The sequence below is a fragment of the Sylvia atricapilla genome, chromosome 11, assembly GCF_009819655.1.
Source record: "Sylvia atricapilla isolate bSylAtr1 chromosome 11, bSylAtr1.pri, whole genome shotgun sequence".
NCBI lineage: Eukaryota > Metazoa > Chordata > Aves > Passeriformes > Sylviidae > Sylvia > Sylvia atricapilla.
Genome location: NC_089150.1, coordinates 13,210,855 through 13,233,860, shown reverse-complemented (window position 1 = coordinate 13,233,860; position 23,006 = coordinate 13,210,855). Strand labels below are relative to the sequence as shown.

Below are 23,006 nucleotides of genomic sequence, written 5' to 3'. Positions count from 1 at the left end.
TTTGTGTTCCTATGGTTAAAGGCAGTCAGCAACCATCACAGAACATCTGGCAGCTTAGGAACAAAATAGAATTCAGAGTGAAACTAAACTGTCCTGAAAACAGAGATAGAATATAAACATAACTTAAATAGTCTAAAATAAAAATATTTTTTAAAAAAATTTAAAAGGAAATTAGTTCTGTTCTGTACCAGCTACAAATTAACTGGATGATGCAAATTAAAAGGATGATATCCTGGGCATCTCCTAACTCTTTTAATAATTCAATAACAGAGAAGCAGTATCCAGCAAACACCCCGTGCCACATAAACACTAGATACCCATAATTTTGTCACTTAGTAAAGAAGAGATGAACACTAGGAAAAAGAAAAAATCTAAATCTATTCTAGTACATTAGACATTCTCTCACTCCTAAAGAAGAGAAAAAAAGATAATATAAAATAATATAATCTTCTAGAAGCTACCTTACTACTCATAAAACTGAGTTTATTAATTTGTCATACCTAGGTTAAGCCATTGCTCTTAACTGAATATTCATTCACCTTAGATATGCTACTCCATAAAAATCAGCCTCTTCCTGAATCTTTTTGACCTGGGATAATTTTTTATAATCTTTCTCAATATATAGAATACTCTATAGTAATTAATTTGCACCTCAATAGGGCACTCAACTTAAAATCAGGTATCTAAATGACATCAATGCCTAGACCTCTCTTTTCCTAAGCATCCAACAATTTTTTTTAAAAAAGTGGCCTAAGAATGCCAGCGCTGGGTGAACAGACTGCAGCGGCTCTGACTTCTCAGCTGCTGAAGAACCATCATCTATGACTGCTAAATATTTAGATACACTTAGTGTGTCACAGATACAAGCAAGACAGGAAAAGACAAAACATTCTCAAATGACCCTTTAGCTTTATCTCTTATGACACTCAGTCCAAAGGACTTAGAGCCCATCAGTCTTCCTGAGCAAACAGCAAGATGCCCTTACCTCAAATGCACTTTTCATTCTATTTAATCTTTTAACTGAAATGTCTTTGCAGCAAACAGACATCAGGCCCACAGAGACCCAGACCCTGGACCAACAGAAAGATAAACAGCCAAACAGTAGCACCACTTAGTTTCTGCTGGTATGAATATAACTGTAATGACTACACTTTAACCATGTTTGGGGCTTTTTCTTGTTCTGGAGTAGCACACAAATTGATCTCACAGGTCTAACTATAGGACATTTCATTCCTCCAGTTCAACTTTTTAAGACAAATATTTAACACTAAGTTTCTGCATATACCTGAGAAGCATTCAGACTTTATTTTACAGTAGCGTGTGTTGTCTAACCTCCAGTGCTTTCATCTCTTATAGCTATAGAAAAATCACACTATTTCATTAAATTCCCTGCTTTAATTAGCCACCTGGGTACCTTGGCCACAAAGCTGGTAATGTCAGCCAAAAATAAGTGCTACATGTTAGTATAGCCTTTACTCTATTTCATAAAGGTTTTTTTTCTCCTCAAAGCATCCAAAAAATGCAGACATGCAAAATACTCCCATGAGCAAAATCTGTAACATTTTCTAAAGGAATATGTCTCTGCAATAATTTTAATCACTTTAAACAGCATTGCAACGGGACCAGCTGTCTGCAAGTCAATCAAAAAATTCTCCAGTGTGCTAGGAATCTGTGCTCCTCAGGAAATAAAAGATTAAAAAATCAGAGTGCAAAGAATGTTTTCAGAGAAACAAGGAAAAAAAAATCAACCCCAAACCAACCAGATTATGATATACAATTTAGTCACAACAAGTAATCTATATAAATTAAGAAATTCACAAAAATATGTTTTAAAATTCAATATAGTACACTAATTTTAAATACAGAAAAATAACCCAATATTCTAGGCAGGCACTGTGTAGAATCATCATCATTACTTGAAATTAGTATCTCTTTCTCCTTTATAAATAGTCCACACTGCTACAAAGAATGCATGTATGTGATCAATGAAACAACTCTTAACATTTTACTAGGCACTCTGGGTCTCAGCAGTTAGTCATGCAGAAGACCTGATCCTGTAAATCCCAACCATGTGAATGTCCATTCCAAATTACATTACTTCAGGAAGACTCAGTAGAAATATTCTGAGCAGTTCAGTTCTCACTGTCTTGAGAGTCTATGCAGGTGCTTCACTGAGTCATGACTAAACCAGCATAAGGGTAATGCTTCAAAATTCAGGTCTAATTTCATTGAAATCCAAAAGCTAGAATTTTATTAGGATATAAGCAAGTTAAGTATTGCTTCTGGCATTTTCATGGAAAACAAATGCATTTGCTACTACCTATCTGAAGTCCTGGGTTGGACTCTTAAGAGACTAAAAACACCACAAGAGATGTTAAGAGGGGTATTGACAGACACATTCTTGACACAAACAAGGACACTGCTTATTCACTTACAGCCCAGAGATGGATTTTTCTGTAGAAAATAGTTATTATCATGATAAAAAACCCTCTACCTGTGACAGGCTGAATTTTTAATATAATAAAGAAAAAAATCTCCAACAAAAGCAATTTTTTCTAAAAGAAAGCCCGCATGCTTGACTGCTGAATTGATTTAATAAGCAAGACTATAGTCACTGTAAGTTTTATAATATGGTGATAAAAAAACTAAGCAGTGACTGTGCTATTTGCATTTAAAGCCTTCACATTGATTTTTTTTTACAATCAAGATCATATAATCTAAAAGATTATTAGTTTTAGAATCTGGTGTCTCTTTATTCTTAGCTTATTTTTCTTTTGTTAACTAATACAATTATCACACTGATAGCAAATTAAAGATCTTAAATGAATAAACAAAATCAAGTATCCAACAAGTAAGAAATGAATTGGTCTATCAAATTTAAACATTAAAAGCAGAAATACTCCTACAGTCAAAGACCCTTTAAAAAGCTCACAGTTTAATACAGACCAGTACATAGGCACTGGGGAGTAAAGTGCTTTGAATGAAAACTTCTTAATGGAGAAATAAACAATCAATAAGCATTCCTTGGTTTTGTTAAACATACTCGAAAGAAAACAAACAAACAAAATCAAGAATTTTTTCCATGTCTGTTTTCATAAAGGCCACATCACTTGGGAGGAATATTCCAAATCATTCCAAATCTCAAGGAATTCCTTTATTTACATATCTGACTAACCTATTGCTATCCTATAGAAAAAAAAAACAACTCTATATATGTCCTGTCTCAGCATTTCCCTTCTTGCCCTCATAATTCCAAAGCAGAAAATCTAGCACAGCTTATGCTTTCTATTTTGCTTTTCTCTTTAAAAGAACTACATTTCCCCCTCTCTCTTTCCCACTGAAAAGGAGCAGGAGCAAGACTTCAACTCCCTTTACAATTGCTTAAACTCCTAACCTCTGTGACAGCATAATCTATAATCCCACAAAATTTCATTTTTACAACTGGGCTATTTGATCTTGTAACCAAAAAATCTATTCTACAGTGACATAAAGGGATGCAGCTCAGCTTCCTTAGCACGTCTATTATCATTTGGGATGAGAAAGCAAACTTGAGTGGATACTCCCTGGAGAAACAGGAAAATGTTATCAGCCTGTGGCTGGATCTCCCCTGTTGCCAGGAAAGCCAGTGGCACATTAAGACCTTCCCACAGGAACAAAGCTTATGAAAATTGAGTAAAATTTTGGTGCCTTTTGCGCAAGAGAATTTGGAGGTAGGAAATTCTCTGGTTAACCTTGGCCAGACTGACTTTATCTTTAGGTAATAAAGGCCACTATTTTCCACATGCCTGAGAAAATACTATCACAAGAAATTAATATTATCTTTGACTGAAGAAGAATGCTTGCTTTTCTTTCTGCCAGTCACCTGATGCTGAGACTGACAAACTCCACGTCACAGTTCATCTGCTCATTTGAACTGGGACATACACCTCTGTGTTGTGTTCTCTCCACATCTCTTTGATAGAAAGAACTGGAAACAAAATGACTAACAGAAGCATGGGACAAAAAAAATCATCCAAAACAAGAAAAATTAAAATAAAGTATCTAAAAAAAATATTAATTCCTATATCCCTAATTGTCTGGTTCAATGCAAAACGGCAATCATGTCCAGAATTAGCAGCTAAGATAAATGAATTTTAGTATATTCAACGTTTTCATTACATTCCCAGTCCCTATTACTGACAGGTTACATAACTATTTCAGTTTCACCCAAAGGAACAGGCTTGTAGCCCACAGAGACCTGTAGCTCTCAAAAAAAAGCCTCTTCCCATCCCCTTACAATTCCCCCAGCTTTAAAATCTCATCATTTCAATTGCCTGAAGGCTGGCTTCAGGTTTCTCAACTCATATCATGACAATTTTTCAGTGAGATAATTATTTTGCCTCTAATGCACCACAAAAGAGTATTATTGTCCTGGGACAACTGAGAACTCTGCCTGGTAGAAATAAAGCAAGTGTCACAGAAGTCACTGAAACATTTCTCACCTCAGAGGCAAAAATGTGGGAGGAAGGGTTTACCTAACACACACTCTGGGAAGTTTTCCAAAATCTTTATTTAAGAAGTGTTTAGTCTGACACAGTTCCCTCCAAAGCCCTGGAGAGATGCTAGAAATATCCACATGAGGATAATGCATGAATGAAAGAGAAGTACTAAAACCTTGTTCCAAACTAGTGCTCATGTCACTCTGCCTCAATGCAGATCTGCACTGCAAGCACAGAAACTCCGACCCAGCACATTGCACCGTCTTCCTCAGCACATTCCTGCTGGGTGACACTTTACATGAACATGTGTGAAATTCGTATCACAGGACTCATCTGTCACACATCTTTCTCCTGCACCCAGGATTGTCATCCATTTTCTTCTGATGGTCTTCTTTAAAAAAAAAAAAAAAAAGGCACTGATGATGACAGCACTCTAGATGAGAAGGATATTTGATCTGATTTAATATGGCAATTCCTTGCTCAGCTATTTTAATGATTGAGACCTTTAGCCCTTTAGCAATAACTGTAATGAGTTATTGGAAATAGTTTGTTGCCTGAAATTTGCAACCTTTCTACTGCAACTATCCCATCAGCTCCTTCCCAGTTGTAGTCCAGAAAAGCAGTTTTCTTTAAAATACCAAATTAACAAAGCATCTCCACACAGAAAAAAACCAAACAGGGAAAAAAACTCCACCACCTCCTGATTCTTTTCAGTTTTTCTCTGCATCCTCTGCTCCACAGCAGGTCCAGCCCAGCCTGACAGCAATCAGGATCACATCTCCTCTGCAGCACTCCATGTTTCATTGCAAATTCCTTCTGGATCAAATCTTTGACTGCAACTCCTGGCTCACCCTAGAAGTTCTCAGGATCAATCCAGCCATTATCATCCATTACATAAATCGTGCTTTCCATACTTTTGCAGTAACCTCTTCAGACCTCCAATTAAACAGGCACACTTTTTATGATCCTTGTTTAGACATACAAACTTCCCCTGATTATAAATTCAGATCAGAGCACCATCATGTTGCCCAAGCATGATGCTCCTGCACTGTGAAAGCAAACAGAAGAGTGGAAGGAGTGGAAGGAGCCCAATTCCTAAATTTAGTGTCCCTGTCTCTTTTCAGTCACAGCTTTTTGAGGCAAGCTGTGCTATCTCACAATGATTCTTCACTCACACACCGCCCCACCATGCACAGGGAATCCTGACAGCACCGAGCCCAGGCAGTCACCAAGCTCCAGGGAGTGCTCAGGGGCTACTTTATGCACAGGTTCAGGAGGTAAAGAAATCTGCCCCTTGTTCTTGGCCCTGAGGAAAACTAGTGGAAGCAGAAGGTCTGGAGAAGCGCAAGAAATACTGATGTCTTTACCCAGTAATCATGACAGGGAAGAGTAACAGCTCCTTCTGTTCTCTCTTCCCCAACACAGAGATGTTGGTGTCACAGCCAACTGAATCCAAAGTTGATATTTTTCCTTCAGCAAGGTAGAGCTCTTTTCTTCCTCATATCCACTTCATTCTGCAGAATCATTTACTTTACAGCGTATTTACCCTCCAAATCAAATCTCAAAAAAGGCAAATCACTGAGAAATTACAAAATATCCTTCCTTATTTAAACAATTCCTTTCTATTTTAACATTTGCATGGCTTTCAGCAAACTGAAAGGAAAAGTAAAGAACAACACAGCCAAGTTCGGGAGTGAGTGGGATGAAATTGAACAACAGTGCACCATCTTGCCCCAGGGCCCTGTTTGTATCTTTTTATTGTTCATCACTATGATTTCTGCTTATTTTGTACTATAACATTTTCCTTTTTTCCCTTAAAGTAGAATTCCAAAGAAATAAACTTTCTATTTTACTATTTCTTTAAAAATGAAATTTACGAAATTAAATTTAAAACTACACATAAATCATCTCTTTCAAAATGTTTAAATGCTAAAACATTGATTCTGCATATGCAGCAAGCAGACTAAAAGAGAATGACATGTCAGCAACCTGCCTGTTTTCCAATGTGACAACTATGTTTCTCACTCAGAATAACCAGTCCCTCAGAAGAGTAATGTATATCACAGATTCTCTCAGTTTTCAGTGGTACACTATCTCAATTTCTCCAGGGAAATTATCTTTGAACAACATATCACTCTGCCCTTGGAACCATCAAACTGACATTTGACAAAACTGTGGATGGCTTGTAAGTTAAATTTAAAACTCCACTGAACCTTCCCTTGCACATCTCACTTAGTTCTTGCCTCCCACAGAAACAATTCAGGAGGCCAACATCAGAGCTGGTGGGAAACTTCCTAGCACTGGCAGTACAATTCACATGGAAAAAATATCCATCTCCTCCTTATCTGCAGGTAGAAAAGTCTGGGGAGCACGTAACCTGCTGTAACCTAAAGGTGTGGGGATGTCACTGTACTGATGGTTGTACTCTGAGTATTTGTGTCTTGCACAGGCAGGTGCACAGGGGGCATTATGCCAATGTATTGGATTTTCCTGTTTGTCATCAGTATCGATAGCCTACCATGTTATAAAACAGATGCAGCATTTTTCTACCCAGAATAACCCCCCAGGAGCATGGATGACTAAAGTGACAGTGTAGAACACACTGATCAGCAGAAATTATGGAAATTAATAGATCTGTTTCTTAAATTAAATTTTGACCTTAATGAAGATTCAAGCTGAGAAAACTTAACACTTCACTGAATTCCCACAATAAATCCTGATCATACTCTACAACTTATCTGGGACTCTAGGGAGGGAAGTTGGCAGGGTTATGAGGACAGTTTGCTTCAACAAGGTCAGTTGGTTTTTTAGGTCAATAAAACATAACAGAAATTTCACCTTCAACTAGTGAACAAATGCTTCTGCATACCAATCTTTGAATCTCAGTGAAATCAGCCATAATGACAACCACATAGCATAACACCTTTCTTTAGGCTCTCTTGAGCTAGAGAGATTTTCAATCAGTGTTGAGTATGCTCTGATAGAAGTGCAAAGTGGTCACATTCAGATAATAATTTCATCATGGCCAACTCTATAGTGCATTTAATTAACTTCTGGAAGAAAGAAAGATGCTGAAAATAAATTGAAGTATTTTCACAGTCTGGTTGTAATAACTATCCCTTCAAGCACATAAAAATGTGCTTGAAGTAGATAGACAGTAAATTTAGGGTTCATCCAAATCTTTGCTGGAATCGATAAGCCTCAAATTTCAGAAACAAAACTTTTTAGCTGGAAAGTAACTTGAGATTGTGACATGTACTAAAGTACATCGGGGAGGGGAGGGAAATCTTGTGTCAATCTTTTTGCAATGAACCATCTTGAGCTGTGCAGTTTGAAGACTTCTCTGACATGTCTAAACTGTGAAATGTGAATTGTGCTTGGTTTTGAGACTGAGACCAAAACTCTCCCAAGACAAAATACATGTTTTAAGATGTTACAAGACTTTGCTAACTTACAATTTATAGCCACCCATAAGCATGAGAAAGAAAATTAACATCAAGGTCTACTAAGAGAAAAAAAATTCAACTATGTCAATTTTTACTTCCAACAAGCACCACAAGACATGTAATACTTGAAAAGTCTACTCAGAAACATTGTGTAAAGACAAATGCCAGCGAAACTAATCTACAACCTGGAAGAATTTAAAACATGAACATGACTAAATGAGCTTATATACAAACACAGCATAAAAACACCTTTACAGTTATGTGCTGGTTCAGCAAAACCAGCTAAAAGTTTCTGAACCACTGTAACTCCTCATATTTTGTTTTAACCAGTAAAAGGGGCAATGGCAAAGTATTAATATTAAGTCTCTGATCTTAGGTATAAATCTCTCCATATACAATTGTCCCTGTTCATTACCTGCTGGGTTGGGTTATCTACTAAAAACTTATTTTGAATGTTGAACTCCCTAAACAAAAATAATATAAGCAAAACTGAACGAAGAAAAAATCGTTACACAAAACAACATATGCATTGAATATGTTGTTAATGAACATTTTTTTCTTATAGGCATTCAGAAAAAGATTCATTTGCTGGAAAGTTTCTGGTCTAGAAATGAAATGACCAAAAACTTCACAATAGGGACAAGCAGAATAAAAACTACAAAATACAAACAGAAGTTAATAATGTGGAATCAAAACAACCAAATAAAGAAAGCATCAATGAAAATCTTCATTGTGGAAGGAGTATTAAGTAGGAGAGCAGAAAATACTGACCTGGAAGTCAAGCTGGTTGGAGTAGGGGTGAAAGCAGCAGTTTGGAGAAAAACAGATAGGGAAGAAGACAGCAAAAGAGAATAAAGGGAGGAACACATTAGTTGTTTAAAAATATAACAAGCAGATGTTATATTAACAGATTATTAAAAAAAAAAAAAAAAAGAAAAAGAAAGAAAAAAAAAGGAAAGGCAAGGGAAGGAAAAGCAAGAACTAAAATGAAATTTCTGCAGAGCTACAGTCTTCCTGTACACTAAAGAAAATAAGCATTAAAACAAAAGCTTGTCATGGGTGGACAGTGGAAAGACATCCATATTTATAAGCATCCAAATCCCAAATTCATATACACACCAAATAGAACAAATGAATTGGATGAATATTGGTAGCATTTGCTGCCACACAAACACCTTGTTATATTGCACAGTCTTTCAATTAAACTATCATAGGCTGGTGACCCTCATTCATCAAGTCTTCCAATGGGAGTCAAAGCAGCTAAACAATTTGGCAACTCGTTCAAAGATATTTAAAGTTCCCAAAACACTGTAGTAGTTAATAATCAAGGATGAAGATTTGACACCCCACCCAGGAAATGCAGCCCCTTCCAATGCTCACAGCAAACTTTTAATTGAGTATGAAGAAGAGAATTGATACTTCAGCACTGAAAATACTCTGATTTTTGATAACTTTGTTAAAAAAATACCTAACACACCCTTTTTAAATAAGTAAGGCCAAAACAATCCCCACCCAGCTAGACTAGTCCTTAAATCTGTACCTGACATACAGCCTTTTATACATTTAGGAAAAGTAGCATATTTAACAGCCATAAAAGTACTTTCTTTAAAATGCAATTATTCCTCATGCTGATGTTTTATATCTTGTGCAATGACTTATCACTGCTGTGTGGACTTACCTTCAAGAGAATTCAAATTCAAATCAATTCAGAATTAATTACTCGTAGTCTGAATACCCCAAGAGCTTGAATGCACATCTACAGTGTTATATACACACTGCATGCAAGAAGTAGATAATGAAAAAAAACCACCTTGTTTAAGTACAAATAGGTTTGTCTCATAGCTAGTATAATATTTTTAAATGGACTTTTATATTGTTGCAATCTTTGCTGAGAAGCTACACTTAGCCAAGCAAATGACCAAGTATCTCACATACCACTGGAGAAGAATCGATCTAAGATTTTGCAATCCTCAGCATGTAGTCATCCCTTTCTTTCTCTCTTCAGTCTAAATTTACACTGTATTCTGTGCCAGTGCTCCTTTACTGAAATCACTTTTCTTTCCCTGCAGTGCTTACCCCTTCCCATATTTATAGAGAACACACATCCCTACAGAGCTTTGTTTTGCCAGAGAAATAAACCACTGTCGCTTAGACTCCTCCTGTGTCATGAGCACTTCATTCCTCCTCACCATCCCTCTCTGCACCTGTTTCCAGGTTCAGTTCAACTTCCTGGCATATAACTGATCAGGACTACACAGCAGCATTTCACACAGAGCCTTGCCAGCAGCTGATGACATTAATACCTTCCTATCCTTACTGCAGATACTTATTTTGACATATCAGGATTCCCTCTTCATTATTTGGTCTCTTTTTCATTGTTTAGATGGCTCATAATGACACAGCCATAAGAAAATTCACCCAATCTTTCTTTTCCTGAACTGTATCAAGGATTATCCTTAGGTTATATCAGACAGCCTTACTGGTCCTAACTTCACAAACATGCATTTTATGCCATCGTATTTCACTGCATTTTGTGATTCAAACTCTCTCTCACATTTCATAAATGCATTTCTCATTCTAACACCATCAATTAAAGTTTTAATCAATATACTCCTTCAGTCCTGACAAGTCTGTTTCAGCAGAAGCTCCCTCTCCTTGGTGAGGCTCTTTTCATTAAAACTTGAGCTGATCACTACCTTATCCAGTTTCATTAACATTACAAAAATCTCAAAATAAAAAATAAAAGCCAAAAAAATCCCGAATCACATTTCCTTCATCAAGAAAACCAAAGAAAAACAGCACATTATACATTAAATGTAATATCTTGTATTTAATTTTCAACTTATTTTAATTATAAACAGATAAATTGTGAAACTGTAATAAAAGTTGTCAAATAGCTTTAGTATAGAAGAAGGAGTAAGTTCTCCTGTGCAGAAACAAGGAGCTGTAAAATACAAAGTTAATATAGAGTAATTTAAGAAACAGACCAATGTGATTTTATAGGAGCAGTAATATTAATCTAAAGCGATGACGCTCAGGAGTGTGATAGTTTCTGAGCCAAGACAATCATATTAAAACCAAAAGAATTACCATTCATATGAAGACTTCTTCATAATTATTAATAATGTTCATCTGCCAAGTAGCACACACTTATGAATTTAACTGCCCATATCTCAAAGCATATGTTTCTACCAGAGTATTTGACACTTTGTGTCTCAATTCTAGTAGAACATTAGTATTCATTATCTTGTTTTAACTTTCATTTGAATTTGTAAATGATAACTTTATTACAACCATTTTTACTTTTCAAACTTATTTGTACAAGCACACTTCATTATGCTGAAGAATTTATATGTGAATATAATAAATATTGTGAGGTTACCACAACTTGTGATAGTCTACATTATCACTTCCTCAGAAATTTGTCAATATACTTTGAAAATTTATGTTTTTGCAATTATCTTGCAATGTAAAGATGTTGGCATAGCAGTGAACATGGATCCCAGCAAGCTGTGAATGAATAAATGCATTTTAACATCACATTCATTTTCCTACAGGACCTCAGAGATGCCCTTGCATCTGAAGTTTGAGGAAATGTCAAATATATGCTAAAGGTCCACAGTAAGGTTTAACCACTCCATCACATTGTAAGTACAGTACATCCTCTTCAGAAGTCTGTTCACTCAGCAGCACCACACTATTTTTTGAAAAGTTATTTCGGGGTCAACACCCTCATCAACACCAACAGACTGGAAATTGGTGTTCCAAAACTTCACTGCTAAGAGCAGAACAAATTTGAAAAGAAAATGAATACAAAAATAGAAAATTCTCTCCATTTCATCACCTATTACAGGATTCTCAGACAAGAACAGGTTGTATGCTGACAATGCTGTACCACTGTCTCTGGACCCCTTAGTTCCTTGGATCTTTGTAATTGTCTTGTAATCAATAATTCTCAATTCAAATGAATTTTCTGTTCTCTATCAATTCTTTACCTCTTTTTACATAAACTATTTAAATTAAATTAACATTTCCAGAAATTTGAGATCACAAGCTTTGGTACTTCATCATAATCATCTTTTAATTTTGTCATTTTAATATTCAACACATTCGTGATTGCTAGCTAATAAAGGACTTAAGATTACCCTCTTGAACAGAAGATTACTGTGCCTACTGTTGAGTCAGGTGTCACACAATAATTCAGTTCTACAGTGCAAGGAGGGGATCAGTTGCTGTTTACAGCTGGTGGTCACACCTAGTGACTGGAAGTTGCCCCTGCACCACTGCATGGAAAAGGCAGCACTTCCTCCATCCACACAAAACCTCTAAATGTGGTATCTTTTCCAATATGCTGCTTTAGCATTTTGGATAGAGTAGAGATAGCTCACAGGCACAGTGCACAAAGTGACCACTCTTAATTACTCACTTCCTCTGGGACCTCCTTTACTCATTGAAATAGGTGCAAACACTTGAGTATTCCAAACTCTGATGGGGTGAGAGATAACTGCCAGTTGAAGTTATCCTTATGTATATAATCAGTTTTATTTTAAATACGAATCTTCTCTCACTTTTGAGGTCTCCATTCTCATGACACTTAACCATTACTAAACTTCACCAAACATCTGAAAAGATTAACAAGTTTTGGCAGCAGAGAGCTGTGAGGGTTAAGTCACCCTCAGTAAAAGGTGCTCTACACATCTTTATTTCCATTTCTGACATGTTCCTCTCTTTCATGATAATGCTCCCTAATGGGTGTTTTTTTCTTGACTGGAACTATAGCAATGATCACAAAAATAAAATCACTAAAACTTTTTTGGAATCATGAAACAGTTTCCTTCTGACTTCATCACAATCAAACAATTTTATAAATTATTTGAAAACACAGAATTCCTTCCTTCTTTCAAGGAGGAGTGTCTAATGAAAGGAAGAGAACAAAGAAAACAGATCAGTCAAATAAGTAGCAGGACAACATATGGGAGAAGGTTCCAAGAGCTATTTAATTACAAAGGGCATGAGACAAATCTCAAATCCCTCCTCCCTCCATTATGGAAAGCCTGTATAACCTTCCCAGACACAGGACAATTACTGCCTGTGATGGTCAACATCAGAAAATATTCTTTTGAAGCAAACAGACTACAGGAACACTGAGAAACAGTTACAATTATTATTAAATAGTCATGAGACAGGTTAGAAATACTTATCAATACTTATCAGGGCCTCTGAGAACGACTGATGGTGTTCACACTTAAAGAAACATGTGGGGACAGGTCTGATTCACCAGTTACTAAAAGACAGGCTTGTTCCCCAACAGGGTTTTTTGGGGGGTTGTTGTGCCTGTAAATTGCATGTGACTCTTCCCATATATGCTTGTTTTATGAAGAGTATTAGAAAATGGAAACCTTAAATTTTTCCAAAGTCAGCCAGCAGGAGATGCAGTTCTCAAGTAGCCCTTTTTTTTGTTCTTTTATAAAGCATAACAAACATTCTTCTAAAAAACATACTCTGCTTTCAACGTCTCTGTTTCAGAAATGAAGATCAAGTAAGCAAAAACACTACTCAATTTAAGACAAGTAATACAAAAATTACCTTTCTAACTCAGCAATTTTCTTATCTTTGTCATTCTTCTCATTCTCTACTTCCTTGAGTATTTCTAGAAGTCTGTCAACCTCAGCCTGAGCTTTGCCACATTCTTCTCTATAGTACGATGCCTCTTTGTCAAGCTGTTTCATTCTGTCTGCAAATTCTGGGTTCATCCGTGCCTCCTCTTCAGCTTCATGAGCCTTCAGAATCAATATTTCAAAAAAGATAAGGATGACAATAACTTAAATAGCTTTAAGAGCTTTACTTCTTCAATCTCGGAGTTCAAGTTTTCATTAAAAAGGATTATGGGTATTCCTGTCTGATGATGCTTTTCTACAGATGCATTCTAAAAAGAAATGAAAATATCTACGTAATCTAATTCTATCATCCTGAAAAGGGAGGGAATTTATTAAGGGGGGCTTTTACATATTAAGGTGACCCCATTTTAAAGGTGCTTTTCCAAATTTTAAAAAACCTCACCTTGTAATTCATTAAACTCACATTAAGCTCAGTGTGTTTTGAATATATAGGCAATCTCTTAACAAATCATGTCCTCTTTCCCTATATATAAAGATACACACTTTGTCCATGTATAAATATACAAATACAGATACATATGTACATATTGTATATATCTGTATCACCAGACGTCTCAAATGCAGTTTAATACAAAGCATTTAAAATAAAGAATTTTTTTTAATGCAGAAGGGATTTTAAAAGATAAACCAATAAACTAAGAAGCTGTTTTCAGCAGAGATCTTACCCATTAATCCTTTTTATCTTATCATTAATACTTAACCTGAAACATCAGAGGAACAAGCCCATTGGTGAAAACAGCACAAGCCTGGCAAACACATGCATGGATGGGTGGCAGTTTCACAGACAAGAGAGAAGGCAATGAAAACAACAACAGTGCAGAGCCCAGTCCAACTCCCATCAAACCTAATGGCAAAAACCCAATTAACTTCAATGGGAGCATGACCTGGCACCGAGTGCTTTAAACTGTTGGCTGGAATAATCACAGACAGATGGAAACAACGATGCACTGCAATGCTTAGCCTACCCCTTGCTTCCCATTATTCCTAATTGGCATCTTGAAAGAGCAGGCAAGGAAAAAACAAGTAGTTTAAGGCAGTGCACATTAAACATAGAAAATTCAGGTAACATACAGGATTTTTACAGAAATTCATGATATTTAGAACTGACGGTCCTCCAACTATCTTAGTATACAGAGACGACATGGACTTACTCATTCTTAATTTCAGGGAATGGACAATGCAAGCAAGCAATGAAAGAAATGCAGATCAAAATGAAGCATGCATGTTTGGGAAAGAATTAATATAAACTACAGACACTAAAAGGTCCATATTCTTTGCAATGGTTAACATTTTCTGTGTAAATGAAGAACAAGTCTGAGTTTATTACAAACACAACAAAAAATTGAAATTAGTAGGGAAGAAACTCAGGAAGTTTGCATGTAACATATCATTTAAGCATGAGGATAATAAGAAAAACATAGTAGATTTGAAGTGTTACTTATTCCATTCAGAGGGTTTTATTCAGAAGAAATATTTCATCACCAAAAGAAGGGAATGACATGAGGAGCCTAATAAACCTACTGACCTTGCTCTTCAGAATCTCTGTTTTGACACATGCTCCAGTCCTGAATTCCATGTAGATGCAGGACTTTTTAAACCTAGAACTTGTTTCAAGGTAACATCCAAGACTATCTTGATTTTGTATCTTAAGTATCTTAAGTTTGAGTGAGATGCCAGCAACAGCAACTGGCTTTCCAGGCCATAATCTTCCTTTTATATTAAACTTGGATTTCATTTATACCGATTGTTAATTGTATGAAAAAAATTACTTTCAACTAGCTTTGTAGTTTTTGAAGTCAATGTAATACTAAGACTCAAAGCCAATTATCTGAGAAAACACTTTGATTGTCCATCAGTGATATTATGATAGTATACACTTTTTTAGCATTATGTAATTTTGCAAGGAATAAATTAATTCCATTGGTAAATTCACTCTAGAAAAATAAATACAACCCAGCTCCCACCTTCAAGATACTAAGAAACTTACGCAAAAGGCACATTGTTCCCTATTCAGATTTCTCCTCCTCTCCCAAAGGTAAACCCCGAATTTCACAGTTCCTCTCTAAGGGCTATTGCTCTTTCATGTAACCCCTTGTCACCTTTCTGTCCCTTCAGTACATAATTAATTACATAACAGCCTTGCTTACATCATTTCATAGGGAGAAAAAACACCCACCTTCCTTCCTCTAACCAGTCTTCACTTAAGCATAAAGTAAGTCTCAGCTATAGCCCAAACTCTTTTTCCCATGTACCTCTAATCCCAAGGGCAAGGAGCAACACAGATGAGAGAGAAAAGCCTCTTTCTTTTTTTATGTTTCATTGCCACATTGCGCTTTCCACAAAGAAAACTGGGCAAGAACATGATGGCATCACCAATGATGAGGTGACAAATGTGCTACTACCATGGAGTATTCCTGTCACAGAGCAACTGAGAAATGTACTGGAAAAATTATCTACGGCACAGCTGATAAGCAAATCATCACCTGAAATAATAGATATATTCCTCAGTTTAGTCCTTTAAATCTTTGCTCAACAGCATACTAAGGATATCAACATTAAGTTGCAAAATTATTTTCAGCCCCTGTGTTTTCTGTGGTACTCATGCTATTACATATTTGTGGGATGTGTTTCTGGAAAATTCTGCAGCACAAACTGGGTCACTGCATTTCCCCAACATGAAGTGGAACTTCTAAGGTATGATTAAATGTGATTAAGCATCCATCTAATGGCACATATAAATCAATGCAAGCATTCAGTTACTACAAGGTTATTCTTATTAAAAAAACCCAGAAACCAAAACACCAGTATTGCAAACCACCAATTTAGCTGATTGCCTCTACTTTTTAAAGCACTTAGAGAATCTTTTTTGGACTGTTGGCAAGGACCAGATTTCTACAAGTGCATTGCCCAAATGAAGAAGTAAAGGAAAGTCAGTTAAAAAGGGAGAGCAACAACAAAAAACAATTTTTACAAAGTGTTTTCTGCAGGTGGTACTTCAACCTGCAATTCCCTTTAAGAGAATCCTTACATCGTAAACAAAGCTGCTTGATACTAGAAAAGAGCAAAACAGAATCCATTTGGCATTGCCAGAACAAAGGCAGAGAATTACTTATAAGGCCCCATTTTATTTTATGGCTTTGAAAGATGTGTTTGGATCTGAACGAGGCACCTTTTTGAATTTGTTGTGTACAGATCAGGGGTGATTTGCTGACAGATGGAACTTGACTTTTAAGGTCAAACAGTAGGCCCAAAGGAGTTAAAAGGCAGCTCAGTTGATATTGACCCTGCTCCTGCCAGGACAGGCCAGATTTCTTTGGCTTTTTTTAGGCTGTAGGCTGAACTGTTGGATCAGTTCTAGAAAGAAGCTGTAGGGTTATCACATAAATCAGAAAGTCTCTGCCTATTTCTGCTTTTCTCCCCTTTTTCTGTTTAATTTCTGCCCCCTGTTTAGTCCCTAAGTTCTCTGTTACCTTGGAAAACATTTTCTATTTCTACAGGGCTTTTATGGGTAAGAGAGACAGGCCTATCTGTATCTTCCAGCTTTCTTAAATCTGTACCTGCAAATGATAATCCTTCTGTGGGCAGATTAGGTTAATTTAAAACTAACCCACTCGTTTCATGATGCTTTTTCTCCCAATATTATGACTGATGTTGTATGTTATTTTTACAACTGAGTAAAAATAGCACATTGCTCTACCATTAGAATTTTACAAATTTTTACGTTAATTATACATCTGTTCTGATCTTTGCTTCATAAGCACTGCAAATGCTTTAGAAGAAAAGTAACATTTCCTTATGTGAACCACAAATTTCCTACAGAAACATCCTAACAGTGTGGCACAGACATGCAACGTGAATTATTTAGGCAATTAAAGTCTTATGGTACAGCCATGCGTGTATTACTCTGCAGAACAGAAATGGATGGATAGATAAGTATTTCATTTTTAAAGCTTCAGACACAAACATACACAGAAATCAAGTGGGTACTTAAATTTAAAAAAAAATTAAAAGGAACAGCAGAACTTACATGCATCATATTACTTTGTAAGATCCTTCAAATTTTACTACTTTCAAAAATAAATGGGAAAAAAGATGGCTGTCACATGAAGTTTTTTGTCTCTTTAAAACTCTTTAAAAGGAGGTTTTTGTTTAACTTTAGCGACTGCTCTATGTATTTTACAGTGCATTCTACATTAAAATTTAAAGTACTTTAAATTTTAATCTAACATTTCTCTAATAGAAGATCTTGGAAAATTTAGCCTTCAATATTCAGAAAAAGGTTCACCTGAACTCCAGAATGAGTACAGCATGATATTTTCATTACAGCACAAAGGCAATAATGTAATTTCTTATAATCAATTTTTCACAAAATCTCATTCAGTATTTCAAAAAGTTCACCTTTAAAGCATGAAAAAATGTATGCCCAATTCTATTTACAACTTCTTCTCATATATGTAGGAGAAGAAAGAAGGTGAGCAAGGGAAGTTTATTTTAAAAAATCATTCTGTGGGTATAGTATGATTGCTGCCTGGTGCCAAAGGAAAGAGATCTTGCATCCACTGTTTTGTAACTTCCAGCAGGATGTCCTTTCAAAAATTAACCATGTAAAGGCAAGAAAAAACAGTTAAGAAAAGGACTGACTTTGGAATGCTACACACGAACCGATTAGGAAGCAACAAATGAATTCTGTACTGCAGAATCACTAATACTGAGCTAATGACCGGCCAGCATTTGTGAAAATCAGGCTAAAAACTAACAGTAAAAATACTCCAGTCTGAAAAGATATGCACAGGAGCAGTGCAAATGGTATGAATAGAAACATACCTACCACAAAAGTGACCCAAGATGATACAGAAAAAAAAGGGGTGTATCACTGAAAGAGACAAGCTCTTTCTTCAGCACTGTGCCAGAGAGTAGAGGTGATAATATCAGGTTTTATGCTATTGTGCTACAATTTATGACTAAATTCTAAACATGGGTAACCAATAACTTTAAAAGTAAATACAGCACATTCCGTGGAACTCTTTTCCCATACAAAAGTCATGACATATCCATTACATGGTTAGAACTACAAAACCAAACCGTAATAGATTCCAAAGCTGGGATCCTGGTCCATGGACAATCATGGCAAAGCTCCCATTGACTTCAGCAATGGCAATCCCTCCTCTAATGTGTAGTATCACATTACTTAAGCTACAAACCCAGTTCTTCTATATATACACTATCCAAATTACACAGTGATTTTGACTAGGATTACTATGTAAACTATAGCTTTAAAATTGCTCTTACAGTTACATCATTCTTCTGTCCTGTGATGCTCACAGCACATTAAACGTAACAGACTCAGCCAAAAAGATGGAAACTCCTCACTGCAGAGAAAATGTTTGTTGCTGCTCTTCCTCAGATTGAAAGAGGAGTAAAGTCAAAAGAGATATTGTGCAATTAAAGCAGGCATTGGTGAGAATATTAATGATTAACAAGCCAAAGCAATACTGTGCTTTTGCAAAACCCGCCTTTTGCATTTATCATTGTATATTTCAGTATTTTCTTCACTTAAATACAAATTTTACATGTTCCTAAAGTATATATACTAAATGTATACACTCTTTCATGAGTAGAACTTATCTATTTTAGTCATATGGACTTTTGAAAACACTGCCAGTCACTTCCTAGGTATTATTCATCTAATTATGTCAGTCACTGAAGATAAACTGAATAAATTAGAAGTTATACAAGTTTGAAGGATCGAAAAAAGTACTGCACAAGGCGGAATCAAAAACCAAAGCAAAAGAAAAAAAAATTCTGCATGCATTTTCAAGTGGAGAAGTTGAGGACCTAAAGGACGTTTGTTTTCTCAGAGACACAGTATGCACCTATTTAATACATTTCAGATTCTTTAAATGGCCTTCAAGTCCACAAAGTTCATTTATTTGGGTATAATGGATACTGCACAGTGAGCATCAGGAGTTTTCTGCAAAGCTCCACAGAGGAAGAGCACAACACAGTGAGGGAATGGATCCTCATGCTTCCATATGTTACAGCAGACATTTTAAAAATGAACTTACTGGATTGTACATCTGATTGAACAACTGCTCAGCTTGCTACATTGCAAAGTTGGTAGGGAGTGAAGCACAGACAGGAGAAGAAGGAAAGATCCAGGAAAACAGCATTAGCTCAGCAAAACCAGTGCATTTGCACAGAATAACTTGTCATTAAAAAAAAAAAAAAAAAAAAGAAAAAAGGCAGAAATTTAAGATTCTAAACATTCCTTGGTGAAAGTGAGAGGCACTGGGGAAACATAAATGTTGACTTTGGTTTCTAAAAAAGAATAGCTGGAGTAAGAAATTTAAGGTTTGTGTTACTTTCCCTTTCTCAAGTTAAATAACCCATGAAATAAAGAGAGGTGTCCACTTTTGATGATACATTAAGTGCTGGACTCAAGCAATGAATCACAAGAAGTGGTTTTGGCTGAGGCTGCAATTTATCACCAAAGCTTCAAAGACAGTAATAATAAAAGATTAATTAAATAGTATCATTAAATTTATTGCTTTCCTTTTGTTTAACACAATACTGAATTTTCTATGCAGAATGACTTTTGAACGGGACAGCCTGGCAAATAGTACTTTAGCAACTGCAAATATGTCAGTAAGCAAGTAAATTTAAGATCATGAAAAAACAACAAAAGGAGGAAATTCTAGAGTGGATAATAAAGGTTATATATACACACGTATATATAAAACACTTCACTACCTATTAGGTAATTCCTGCTGTTCTTTCAAAAGTTGCAATACAAAGTCAACAAAAATCTGTGGAATTTGAGGGGAAAAGCATTGACCATTTTCTGGTATTTATATTTTTTTCTTTTATTTTTTTATGAACTTTAATCCATAATATTTGTCACAAAATGTTCAATAAGCATGTCCATAATTTTAAAAATTACTTTTTATACCAAAATATAGCCGGTCACATGAATAATTACTTTGTACAAATACCCTCTTCATTATTTTTGAAATGGGCCTACTGTGTAAAATCATGGGTTTAGAATGAGAATACTTTTTCTTGCCAAAATGCAAAAAACCTAGTACTGAAAAATATTTTGATCTAATCAGATCCAATATAATCCACCTTTATTACCAATAAATGAATCTTATTGTCTCCAAAGAACAGAAAGCAGGGAAAGCTGGAGAGGAGAAACTCTAGAGATGGTTTTGGTGTTTTTTATTTACAGTTTTAGTTTGGACTTGCCCCTTGTGCACATTTTCCTTTAGACATAGCACTTACCACCATTAGTGCTCATGCAAAACTAACTCCCAGCAAGTGTGCACTATCATCATATTTCTTAGTTTAATTTGTTAAAACACATAAATCAACATTGAACTATAATTATTTTACAGCAGCATAATGAAGTACCTCATCTATGATATTTTAAGAGGAGTACTGTGTAAGCGACTTGGAATTTTTTCAAGGAGAAAGCTCCTCGGAGTGGGTTTTTAAAGGGAGATGTAAACTGTGCCAGACCCCTCTGCTCTTGCAGTGGTTGATGCTCCCACGTAAGCACACTCATGGGGCACGTGGGCTCATTTATGACCCAGTTGCTGTCCCCTCCTCCTCTGACCCAGACATGAGCAAGAGAGACACAGATTTCTGTTTCACTCCGTTTCCTGAGCAGTGAGAACATGGTGCAGGTATTTTTCTGGGGACCAATTACTTTTAACGCAGGGTATTTACAGGTTTGAACATAAAGTATTTCATTAAAGAAAATGTGAATTGAAAATGACTGTGTGGAGCCTACTGTCATTAACAGTCACTGTTTCTGTTCAATTAAGCATGCCCAGAAAGAAGGTTGTAACTACATTTTATTGTGGAAATACCTGGTCTCCTACAAATGGGGGGTGAATTTCCATTGGGGCTTTATGCTGTATTTATGATATAGTAAAACTATTATGTTTTCAACTTTCATTCAATAATTGTTTGTATTTATCCACAAGAAACATGCTCCCTTTTTATACAAAAGACACCCCAGCCACTCTCTGACTTATATAAGTGCTTGTTTTTCCATGACTGTATGATGTGTTTATATGTATAGTCATAAACTATTGACTCAGGATTTCAAGTCCTTCAAGAGGATTTTGATAAAGGTTTTATAAGTGATCTGGGCTTCCAGGGGTTTTTATAACTATATTTGTTAAATTAAGAAAAAAAGATATTTCAGATTGTAATGAAGTATCTGTTGTAGTGGATTGCAAAGTAAACGAACATACATTCTAACAAACTAAAGCAAACTAAATGACCTCCAGAGAAAACCTTTTCTTTGGAGAATTAAATTCTCCCATCAATAGCATTTTTAAGCTATAGGACATATAAATTATTTGTGCTTCCATTTGTATATGTTTATTGAAAAAAAGCTTCCCTTCCTCTCAACTAAAGATCTAATGCAGGCACCTGCTTGCACAGATTCACCCTGAATTAAGAAAGAATACAAGTATCAGGTTTACACGCTGGTATCCTTTATACTTTGCAACACCTTCTTCACAGGTCAGGCTATTGAAACAATGCTTAATCACTGAGCAGGATACTACTCAATCTGGGTAAAAAGAGTGTCAGAATATCATACTAATAGTGATAACATTCACAGTACAAATATTATTTACCAGAAAATGAAAAATTATATCAATAATTAAAGAAACAACAACAAATCACTAGATGTACACTTAGTCATGAATTGCAGAAGGCAGACATAATGCCTGACCCCATCAAATACATAATGAGAACAGTGAGAGCAGACATTACTGAACAACACAGAGAAAGGTCAAAGAAACAATGGTATCAAAACACTTGCAAGTCATTTAAGCAAAATCTAGTTTATTGCAGCAATTTAAGTAAAACCATGTAGTAAAATACAGGGTTTGTACGTTTTCCTTTCAATGCTTGCTTCCACTTCTTGCTGAATAGAAATACTGAATTGCTAGCTGATACAAACTTTTGATTATTTTGTTTAATTATCACAAATGTGTTCACCAACAAAGCCAAAAATACATCAAAAGAAAACCTAGCTAGAGTTTTCATGGAAGCTGATTTTTTTTTTCTTTTTGTTTTGATTGGGAATTCCAGCATTTCTTGGACAAGCTTTTAATTTTTTTCTCATGCTGCAAACGTTTCAGTTTACTACTAAAAGTGGAGTTAATTCACATACATATAAATTGCTGGTTTGATAGCTTCTTTCTGCCCTTTTCCCTCCAATGTCCTGCTCTCATCTATTTGTTGAAGCTTCTCAGAATTCTCTCATAGAGGTACTCAGGACAATTTCTGAGGCTCACTAGTGGCTTTGGTAATAACCTCTTGAGAAAAAACAGTATTTGATGCAAGCATCAGCAAACAGCATAAGATGGGTAGATTCTAGATTT

At 35.7% G+C, this 23,006-nt stretch overlaps 1 protein-coding gene across 2 annotated transcripts in view; it reads right to left on the bottom strand.

Annotated features, from left to right (window-relative positions):
* ERC2 (ELKS/RAB6-interacting/CAST family member 2) overlaps positions 1 to 23,006 on the bottom strand; it is a 420,204-nt gene that overhangs the window by 244,205 nt on the left and 152,993 nt on the right. For both annotated transcript variants that reach the window (XM_066326741.1, XM_066326740.1), the window contains exons 11-12: positions 19,668 to 19,703; positions 13,511 to 13,704 (exon numbers count right to left, since the gene is read on the bottom strand). In XM_066326741.1, the coding sequence (XP_066182838.1) occupies positions 13,511 to 13,704; positions 19,668 to 19,703 (230 nt within the window). The remainder of the gene's footprint in view (positions 1 to 13,510; positions 13,705 to 19,667; positions 19,704 to 23,006) is intronic.